This window comes from Mustela nivalis (genome assembly GCF_964662115.1).
Source record: "Mustela nivalis genome assembly, chromosome: 13".
Taxonomy (NCBI): domain Eukaryota; kingdom Metazoa; phylum Chordata; class Mammalia; order Carnivora; family Mustelidae; genus Mustela; species Mustela nivalis.
This window is the reverse complement of record NC_139032.1, coordinates 46,069,371-46,080,919: the sequence shown is the minus strand read 5'-3', so window position 1 is coordinate 46,080,919 and position 11,549 is coordinate 46,069,371. Positions and strand designations below refer to the sequence as shown.

General features: G+C 40.2%; 1 protein-coding gene across 8 annotated transcripts in view; it reads right to left on the bottom strand.

Annotated features, from left to right (window-relative positions):
* Positions 1–11,549, bottom strand: part of FOCAD (focadhesin) — a 296,022-nt gene that overhangs the window by 236,237 nt on the left and 48,236 nt on the right. For all 8 annotated transcript variants that reach the window (XR_014301953.1, XR_014301954.1, XM_082695369.1 and 5 more), the window contains one exon: positions 7,278–7,382. Coding sequence is in view for 6 of the 8 variants with exons in the window: in XM_082695369.1 (XP_082551495.1) it covers positions 7,278–7,382 (105 nt within the window). In the remaining 2 variants the exon portion in view is untranslated. The remainder of the gene's footprint in view (positions 1–7,277; positions 7,383–11,549) is intronic.

The window sequence follows — 11,549 nt, the reverse complement described above, 5'->3', positions numbered from 1 at the left end:
ACTGGTCTTAGCCCACTGCGTCTCAGTCCTTCCCTGAGGACTCTCACTTTTCTTTGTTATGGACTGAGGGATGAATGTGTTTGCCTTAAGAACGGAGTGAAAAAGATCAGTATGAATTACAAAGTACTTCAGCTTTCAGGACACACATTTTTACGTTCTTAAAGTTAACTCTCCAGAGGCACCTGGGTGGCTCAGTTGGGTAGGTGTCTGCCTTCAGCTCGGGTCATGATCCCGGGGAACTGGGATAGAGCCCCACATCGGGCTCCCTGCTCAGTGGGGAGCCTGCTTCTCCCTCTCCCTCTGCCTGCTGCTCCTCCTGCTTGTCCTCTCTCTCTCTCTCCTGTCAAAGGATAAATAAAATCTTTAAAAAAAAAAAAAATGGGGGCGTCTGGGTGGCTCAGTGGGTTAAAGCCTCTGCCTTCGGTTCAGGTTGTGATCCCAGGATCCTGGGATCAAGCCCTATATCGGGCTCTCTACTCAGCGGGGAGCCTGTTTCCCCCCACTCACCTCTGCCTACTTGTGATCTCTCTCTCTCTGTCAAATAAATTAAAAAAAAAAATCTTTAAAAAAAAAAATGAACTATCTAACTAAACTGAAGGGCTAGAGTGTGCCTCACTAATCCGTTCAGGGTATAACCCTCCATTACCCTTGGCCTCTCCACCCATTCAGAGCACACCATCTGCCAAAAGCATTTAATATTCCCTCATTTCAGAAAGTACAGCTTGATGTTGATCAGACCAAACCTTTCCACAAATAAGATTCGTAACATTTGCTATGTGTACATGTCAGCCACCGTCTGGCACATCGGAATGGTGCACGCATTCCGGAACAAGCAGTCACTGCTCATGAATTCACAGCTCTTTCCTCACTTCAGCAAAAGGAAGAGAGATCTTGAAAAGATTGCCGTAATATGAATATGCAGAGGAAAAACGAAAGGCAGAAAAGCACATGATAAAATTGGGGGGACGGCACATTACAAAGCAACTAAGAAAATGAGCCTCCATGAATTGTAAAAACTCAGTTTAGTTATTCTTTCTCAAAACTGAAATCCTTGCTGCAGATCCATTCTCTGCTGTGCTTTCTCTATGGTCAATATTCGAGAATGGGGTTTTTTGGTTTTTTTTTTAAAGATTTTATTTATTTATTTGACAGACGGAGATCACAGAGAAGCAAGCAGAGAGAGAGTGGAGGAAGCAGGCTCCCATGACCCTGGGATCATGACCTGAACCAAAGGCAGAGGTTTTAATCCACTGAGCCACCCAGATACCCCAATATTTGAGAATGTTTAAGTACCTTAAATATAACCGTGTTACAGGAAAATGGAGTTCAGGCTCCTGGGTGGCTCAGTTGGTTAAGCATCTGCCTTTGGCTCAGTTCAGGATCCCGGGGTCCTGGGATCAAGTCCCACATGGGGTTCCCTGCTCTGCAGGAAGTCTGCTTCTCCCTCTGACCCTCCCCCGTGTCATGCACGTGCTCTCTCTCTCTAATAAATAAAATCTTTAACAAAAAAGAAATAGAAAGAAAGAAAAGGAGGAAGAAAAATGGAGTTCAAGCTGACCAACAGAAAATCCAGACCAAACAAAAGGGGGAGAAGAAAGGTAAGCCTAAACTAGTGGATACATTAGCAGCAGTCTTTAAAAGGCAGGCTAGAGGGAGGGGCACCAGCTGGCTCAGTCAGTAGAGCATGCAACTCTTGATCTTGGGGTCGTGAGTTCAAGCCCCACATTGGGTGTACAGATTACAAAAATAAATAAATAAACCTTTTTAAAAAGGCAATTATTATAAAAATTGTTCACAGGTAGAAAAGAGCTTCTAAGATTTTGAAAACGATTAAATGCCTAAAACAGGTCACAAAGCTGGTGCCCTTTGGATTGCCTCCTGTGAACAGATGTGTTTTGTCTGCCTACCCTGTATTTTTAAAAATCTGAATTGTTTTCCAGCATTCAGTGGTCAGGGAGATTTCATATAAAATGTTATTAATACTGAAAGATCTGAAGGTCTAGCAACAATGAACCCCTATTGCCTCATTTCAACCACTGGCCAGCAGTTCTCCCTCCTACCAGCAGACTGGAAACCACCTACGAAGCTTTGAATAACCACCAATGCCTCAGGCAAACCCTCTAGTCCTTCTAGGAAAAGCCCAGGCACCTGTACATTTAAAAGCCCCTCAAGGCACCTGGGTGGTTCAGCCCTTGGGCATCTGCCTTCGGTTGGCATCATGATCCCAGGGTCCTGGGATCGAACCACTACGGGGGTTCCTGATTAGTGGAAGTCTGCTTCTCTTTCTGCCCTTCCCCTCCCCCCACCCCAGCAACCCCACCCGGCTTGTGTTCTCAAATAAATAAAATCTTAAAAAGATAATAATAATAAAATAAAACCCCTCAAAGGTCCTACTGTGAAGCCACAGTCAAGACTTGTACACCTAGAGTTTCACACATGGCATATGCTAAGTATAAATGTGCTGTGGTGTTCCTCCAGCTAACCCCAACCTAAAAATCATCAGAGTTGAAGCCGCAGAGAGGCCCTCTGCCAGCTACTACTGCTCTTACTCTGTGTGTCAAATAAATAAATAAAATCTTTTAAAAAAATAAAATAAACATCCCCATTTAATCTTAAGTCACAAAACTAAAGAAGGGTACAGCTGAGCAATATGAACTTTATCAGCCATACACACTCTAGTCTAACGTATCTCAAAGCACAGTCAGTTGACCACCTGTGCATCTCAATTTCGTTAAAAATGCAGGTTTCCGGTCATGTTCCAGACATACACATCATAAACTCTCAGCATGAGCTCCTGATGCACGGTAACACTGAAAACCAGTGTTTCTTTTTTAAGAGAGCTGTGGAGGGCTCTCTTCCTTTCCTGCCTCAAACAAGCATCCACCATATGACCATGAAGAATAATCACTTGCGGGGGCCACAGAATTATTTCCTTGAACAGAGTGATGAAGTTTAAATCTCTTACATGGTCTCTTGCATTTGTACTTGGCTTGCCCTCCCTAGGCTATTTTTCCTTTAAAAATACTCTTTGGTTCTGATCTTGACCTCTCTATTGTCCGTGGCAGACATGGTTTGATGAACTCGGTGTCTTGGTGCTTAGTGGGAAACGGGCTTTTTGCCCCCCCCACCCCGCAACAGGGAACAGAGGCAAGGAGACAGGATTAAGCCCCTCAATATCCCCCCTAGTGTATCCCCGAGGGGCTCCTTACGGCTTATATGTGGTACCTTTAAGCTCCCACAGCCCCAAGCAATATTTCTCAATTGTGAACCACAACTGACCTATATCCAGATCACTGAGCAGCTGGGTAAACATGCTGATTCCTAAGTCTGGTGCAAAGCCCACTGAATAAGATCTGTACTGTTAACAAGCTCCCTAGGCGCTTCTTTGGCACAGAACGTTTGAGAACCGCTGAGCTCTAGGCTCAACAAAGAGAATACCCTCTCTAGAGCTCCTTCCATGAAATTCACAGGAACCAGAGGAAGCCACGGGCTCAGGCTCTCATTTCCGGTCCTCACAGCACCCTCCCTTCCCTTCCACACTGGCATAACGTAAGCAAATTCAGCAACAATCCATTTAAAATAACCACATATTCTATTGTACTACAATTCAAATTAATTAGCTATCAGGCCAAAAAGAAGTGGAAAATGCGCAAACTCCAAATTGTATGCAAACCAGGTCCTTAGTACCATAAAAAACACAGGGGAATTTCATTCCCCAAAAGTTTGCAATTATTTGTCCTACTACTTCCATTGGAAATTTACCTTCTAGCATAATCAGAAAACGCCTCTCCGTGGAGTTCTGGGCTTCTCACAATCCTTTTATGCTTTCACACACAGCTCCTCAGTTGCTTCTCCAAAGCTGGAGGGTACTGCCAACCAACACGCCGCAAAGAAGGTTCGAAACAGCATGACAATTTCATGCCTGACTCAGGTAATCACAGCTCTCTTGAGGGGGGTCTGCTCTTCAGGCTCACCTCTCCTCTGTCCCCGGCATCCATGATCCCCCTCTTGGAGGAACTTAAGGCTCTTACACACTCAATTACACTCTCCTGATTTATAGTGCCAAACAGCCATTCACATAAGGGCTCTCCATAAACATTACCGGATTATGCCAACTCAGGTGATTGATTCTGGACCTCTCGATGTGCCGCCACTCTAAAGACACAATTTATGTATCCAGTATGATTTTCAGCTCCTCAAACTGGGTTCCCTCTCCACACTTTGTACCCACTGTCTTCTAAAGAACTAGCAGAGAAAATGAATTATAAACCAGGAAAACAGGTGCAACGTGACAGCCGACTGAAGGCCTGGTCCTCACACAGGGTAAGAACAATCACTGGGAAAGGGAGGGTAACTCTAACCCTTCAGTTGGCAGAAAATCTCCCTTTACCGACATCTAAACCAGAGCTTCTTAAACGTTAAGGTGCCTGTGAATTACCTGCAAAATCTAAAAGGAACTCGGGTGCCGACACAGGTAGTCTGAGCTGGAGCTTGAGACCCCACACTCCTACCAGGCTCCCGGGTACCGTCAACGCTGAGGCAGAGCTCCAATACCCATAATGTAGTGGGGGAAGGAAGGGTCAGCATCACCTGGGAGCTTGTTGCACGAGAATCCTGGGCCCAACTTAGCCCTAAAGAAAGAGAGTCGGCCTTTCAACGAGGTCCCCCCCCATTAGCATGCACGTTAGAGCAGCAGACATACCATCTTGCGCTCACTGAATCAGAATCACTTGTGATCTTTTTAAGAACTACAAAAGCCCAGGCCTTAGGGCAGAGACTCTGATCCAGTTGATCTGGGGCATTTGATCGTTCTGATGTTTGTTTTTAAGCACACCCAGGTGGTTCTAATAAGTGGCTAATGTTTGGAACCATTGAATTAAAAATACCCCACTGGGAGGACGGAAATAGGGAGTGACTGGAAGGGGCAAGGAATCTGGGGGGATGTGAAAGTGTCCTAAAATTGATTATGGCAATGGTTGCATAATTCTGTGAATATACAAAAAAGAAAACCCCACTGAGTTGTATATTTTGAATGGCTCAGTCCTGTGGTATGTGAATTATATCTCAATAAAACATATAAAATTTAAAACCTCAACGGTGTTCCTATTTTAAAATAAATAACTCCCACTGAACAATACAGTGAATTCTTTTCCCTCTCTCTTTTTGAAGATTTTATTTATTTATTTTTAGAGAGAGAGAGTGAACAAAAGCAAAGGGAGGGGCAGAGTGCGGGGAGAGAATCTTAAGTAAACTCCATGCTCAGCTGAACTCCAAGGGGAGATCCATCTCAGGGCCCTGAGATCATGACCTGAGCCAACACCATTTAACTGACTTAGCCACCCAGACGACCCTGGATCTATCCTCTATCCTGGAACTCTGGCCCAAGAGTTTGAAATTCTTAAAACACACACAGACACACACACACACACACACACACACACAAATATTTCCATGATCTTTTTCTTAGGTTCAGTTCTGGTTAAGGCAATGGATGAGAGAGAAAGCTGAAATGAAAACCTTGTTATGTCACAGAGCACCACAATATGTAAGGGAAAAAAGGAAAGAAAAGCATATTTATAATTTTGGAAAAGTTTACTCCACATACCCTGAGTCTCCAGGGTATTTTCTTTACTTTTCTTTTTTTTAATATTTTATTGATTTATAAAATATTTTATTTTATTTAACAGAGAGAGACAGAGAGATCACAAGTAGGCAGAGAGGCAGGCAGCGGGGTGGGGAAGCAGGCTCCCTGCTGAGCAGAGGGCCAGATGTGGGGCTCAATCCCAGGACCCTGAGATCATGACCTGAGATGAAGGCAGAGGCTTAACCCACTGAGCCACCCAGGTGCCCCTCCAGGATATTTTCAAAAAAATAATTTTCATTTTGCTTCCCAATTCAAAAATAAATTAATTTTTGAATTAACTAATAAGTTAACAATGAATTAACTAATTCATTGTACTACATTCTTCCAAAATTTGTTTGAAGATATTCAAAAAAAGTTAAAAAAAATACATAAAATGAAAATCTTCCCTTATTAAAAAGTCAGCTTCAACTCTCAATAATGTACTCAATAGGGACGACTGGGTGGCTCAGTTGGTTGGACGACTGCCTTCGGCTCAGGTCATGATCCTGGAGTCCCGGGATCGAGTCCCACATCGGGCTCCCAGCTCCACGGGGAGTCTGCTTCTCTCTCTGACCTTCTCCTCGTTCATGCTCTCTCTGCCTCTCTCTCAAATAAATAAATAAAAAATCTTTAAAAAAAAAAAATAATGTACTCAATAAAAAAGATCATAAATAGGGGCACCTGAGTGGCTCAGTTGGTTAAGTAGCTGCCTTCAGCTCAGGTCATGATCCCAGGGTAGAGGGATCGAGCCCCGAATCAGACTCCCTACTCAGTGGGGAATTCACTTCTCCCTCTCCCTCTCCCCCCCCCGTTCATGTGCTCCCTCTCTCTAATAAATAAATAAAATCTTTTTTTTTTTCTTTAAAGATTTTATTTATTTGCGAGAGAGAGCACTAGAGTGCACAAGCAGGGGGAGCAGCAGGCAGAGGGAAAAGCAGACTCCCCGCTGAGCAGGGCTTGATCCCAGGATTCTACCACATACACCAGTTATATGGCATCTTCTGGGGCATTCTGCTCACTAAGTAGGAGCCCTTCTCTTAACAAACGGCTTTCTGGAACCTTCAAGGCAATGGTTAGGGTCAACTTCAAAAGGAAGTACAATGCCTTCCCTTGTCCAAACTTCTCAATAAAATCCAGTGTATTTAAAAAAAAATAAAATTGTTGCTATGGGTATTTTCTTTTTAACATAACTCTACCATGTTACATTATATAGATGACAAAGAAAAGACAAATCAATGCTCCTACCTACTAAGCTTGACGTGAGTATTAACCCTTAAATAGTCTATTACTATTTATAGTACCCTCCTACCTAACCTAAACCCCTCCTGCTTTCAGGACATCTGCTCTATTCACTCTTCAGTTTTCATAGTATTGGGAAGATGGTTATAAATATCCCAGAGCAGAAAGAATGTGGGGTAACAGATTCCAATTCCAAGGAAGCAACCCTGAAATCCATAATGGTGATATCAGCATGTTTTCAACTCTATCTCCATCTTCTATGTCTTTGAATTACTAACTTCCTGAGATGTCCAACACCCACCATCACTGTTGAATTAAATAATTTGTCATTGATTAGCATATCTGTTCATAACTTCATTAATAATTCACACACACACCCACACACACAAATTGTTTTAAAGGAGAAACAGCATACCTAATAGTATACAAATTCCGAATATTCTTCTCCCCTCCTTGTCCTTCCTTAAAAGCTTGCATTTGTAATAATTTCATAATGGCTGTTATCAGGCCATGTGTATTCCTGTAAAGAAATACAACAACATGTTAAATGCTATAGATATAAAGTGAATATTCTAATTAGGTACTTACATCTACCATTTTTAAATAACTGAACACTTGCCACCCACACTGAACAGTAACCGCCCACATGCAGCCCCCTCATTCTACCACGCAGCCAAGAGGCCTGAAGGTAGATAGCTCTCAACCCACACATTTAAAAGAGAAGAAGTGGAACCAAGGAATCAAACCACCAACCTATCAATCACCTCTCTACACTTGGGGGGTATCAATCAGGAAAAAATAAACATTAGCCCACATAATTGCAGGTGGTGACCACATCAGTTACCCATACTGAATAAATAAGTCCTTCATTTATAAATATTAGTAGGCCATGAATAATAACCAGACATATGAAATGGATTCGCCACTCAAAAAAGTGGGCGAGGGGACCATTCAGAGCAAATAACCCCCAATAAAATAAAGTTAATGGGAGTAGGTAGAAAAACCTTAAATTTTTTCTTTATTCTCTGTAAGAAGTAGGAAAATAATATACAGAAAGAAAGAAAAAGACAAAAAGAAAAGAAAGAAAGATTGACTTCATTATTAATTTTTTTAAATTGTGACATGGAATTTTTTTCCTGAAGTAAAAGTGACAAATACAATTGCAGTATATTTTAGTGTGCAATATGATATATGCATGCATTAACTTAATTACAGGCAATCATTTTATAATTAACACATCCATCAACTCACATAATTTATTTCATTTTTTGGAGGTTGGGGGGGTTAAAATGCTAAAGATCTATCCACAGGAATTTCAAGTATATAACACAGTATTGTTAATGCTAGTCAACGTGCTACACATCAGAACTTGCTCATCTTCTAACTGGAAGTTTGTATCCTCTGATCCACCTCTCCCCATGTCTCCGACCCAGCCCCTGGCAACCACCATTCTACTCTGTTTTTGTGTTGTTGTTGTTGTTGTTGATTCCACATATAAGTGTGATCACTCATAATAACTCTGGGTTATTTCACTTAGCATCAGGCCCTCCGGGCTCAACCATATTGTCACAAATTAGCCTGCCCTTTTTATATAAGGTTCTCCCTGGGAACAGAAAAGAAATCTTAGAAATAAAAAATATATATATTGCATGTTAAACGGGGAAAAAAAAGGAATTATTTTTTAAATCATGATTGTTAATACATAAGGAGCATCCATTGTAAGCTATGCGCTTCCTTAAGTGCTTAACAGGTATTGTCATTTGCTATCCAAAATATAGTAAGTTACAAATCACTGATTATTTTTAGGCTAGGACAAGACTTGGACTTAATTCAGTGGTATCATTTGGAGCAGTTATGTGAAGTGTTATTTAGTGTATCTTTTACAATATTGGAAGTTTCCCAACTGACATTATGGTTTGCCCACGCTGTCCAATACAACAGCCAACAGCCACACGTGACCGCTAAGCACATGTAATATGGCTAATCTGAGATGTGCTAGAAGTGTACAACACACACAAGGAATCAAACCACCAACCTATCAATCACCTCTCTACACTTGGGGGGTATCAATCAGGAAAAAATAAACATTAGCCCACACACTGGATTTTAAAGACTTAGGACACAAAAAACAATATTAAATATTATGTGTAATTTTTTATATTGATTGTATTTGGAAATACTATTTTCAATACAGGGGGCACATAATGGATATAATTAAAATCAACACCACCTGTTTAACTTTTTAATGTGACCATGAGAAAATTTTGAATTTTTGAATTATTTGAAAATTTGAAAATTTCAAATTATTAAATTACTTATTTTTTTTGAATTATTTGTTTGTTTGTTTTAAGTTTATTTATTCTTAGCAATCTCTGCACCCAAGTGGGGCTTGAACTCACAACCCCAAGATCAAGAGCTGCATGCTCTACTGCTTAGCCAGCCAGGTGCCCCTGAACTCCCAGTTTTCTAAACTTTAAAGCCGGTCTTGTTTGGCCTTATTTGTGGACCAGATTTTAATGTGTAAATAATTAAGTGTACTATATTTTAAGTGAGAGTGCAACATGAACAGATTATAAGTTTTGAAAAATGATGGCATCAATCAAATAACAAATCCATTCAGACAGCAGTTAAATTCAATTGAATAATTATTTAGATTATTTAAATATTTCAAGGGGGCTGAGAGGGACGGTTTCAGATTAATTATTATTTAAACCCCTATTTTAATTCTAACTAGCTGGGGAATGTTGGCCAAGGCCCTTAACACCTAGGAGCCACAACATCTTCATCTATATAATCTAGAATCATGATAATAGCCCCACTTGTGTTGTTATAAAGAATAAATACAAATATGTCAGTAAAGCACCTGGTTATTTTTTCAATAAAGTTTGGTAATCTAAAACATGTAACTGTACCACCAAGATTATAATGTTTTTCCCTCTTTACAGATGAGGCTACTATGCAAACTTGTACAAGCATCAGAGTTCATAAATGCTCAGAACTAGAATGTCCCTAAACTACCTACAAACCCAAACTTATCCTAACTCCTAGTATTTTCCATCTCTCCTTGCAAACCCTTCTTTTTCTTGTTTTTAATCAACTGTTACTCAGTATCCAAGATCTGCTCTTAAAAAACTAAATTTCTAGGGCGCCTGGGTGGCTCAGCGGGTTAAGCCTCTGCCTTCGGCTCAGGTCATGATCTCAGGATCCTGAGATCGAGTCCCACATTGGGCTCTCTGCTTGGCAAGGAGCCTGCTTCCTCCTCTCTCTCTGCCTGCCTCTCTGCCTACTTGTGATCTCTCTCTGTCCAATAAATAAATAAAATCTTTTAAAAAAAATAAATTAAAAAAACTAAATTTTTATTGAATTCTATATGATTCCAGAAAAAGGTTACAATAATAGTTTGATTGGGGGCACCCAGGTAGCTCAGTCAGTTAGGTGTCCTGGGATCAAGCCCCAAATTGGCAGGGAATCTGCTTCTCCATCTCCCCCTGCCCCTCCCCCCTGCTTGTGCACTCGGTCTCACTCTCTCTCTCAAATAAATAAATAAATAAATCCTTTTACGATTTTTTTAAATAAATAAATAGTAGTTTGATTAGTCCTGAAATTAAAATGATGAAATACGAGAAAATTTTCTATCTTGTCAAGACAAGATAGAAAATTTTTCATTGAATCTATGTCTTCAAATTCAAAAGGCTACCAAGGGCTAGGCAAGATGTGAAAAAAATCGCTGACATTTCTCAAATCCAAAGATAAAAGGAAAATCCTATGACCTCTCAGATTTTATAAAATAAAATTTATAAAATAAAGACCATTAAAAATAATTAAAAAGCAAAGACCATTAGACTGACATAATTTCTAATTTGTCATCAGAATTCTCATCTATAACACTAAATGAAGAAATATATATGAAAATAGACAGGTTTATATAACTTAATAAGTCTAACCTCCCCCAAAATAACTAAGACTAATGAAGACAAAAGAAATACTTTCAGACATAACACTCTGAAATTTTTTTTTTAATTTTATTTATTTATTTGACAGAGAGAGAGATCACAAGTAGGCAGAGAGGCATGCAGAGAGAGAGAGGAAGACGCAGGCTCCCCACTGAGCAGGGAGCCCGATCCAGGACCCTGAGATCATGACCTGAGCCGAAGGCAGAGGCTTTAACCCACTGAGCCACCCAGGCGCCCCAACACTCTGAAATTCTTAAATAAGTACTCCAGTTAAAAGATAATTCATGATAACTGCACAATTTTATAAATATATCCCAAACCACTAGTTATTTACTTTCAAATGATGATTTTTCTACCATGAGAATATTATTTCAATAAGGCTGTTATTTAAAAAAAGGAAGAAAGAAAAAGATAAAGCATAAGAAAGAACTGACAAAATAGAAAAAGATAGACTACAAAGAACTGGTCAGAATGAACACTAGAAGAACTTATCTTCAAGTCTTTACCATTTTTCAAATGTGCCTGTAAGTTTATAGCAATTGTTCAGAGAAGATTTGGAGGGGGAGGGGAGAATGTGAAAAAGAACAAGAGAAAAACACAACCTATAAATAAAATTCCAGATAGTTTTAACAAAGTTAGTGGGGAGGCTTTTCAGGGCAGAAAAAACATTAAGACAAGAGACTATCTGAGATGAAATACTTAACAACACACAAGACAGACAAAGCGTTACCATC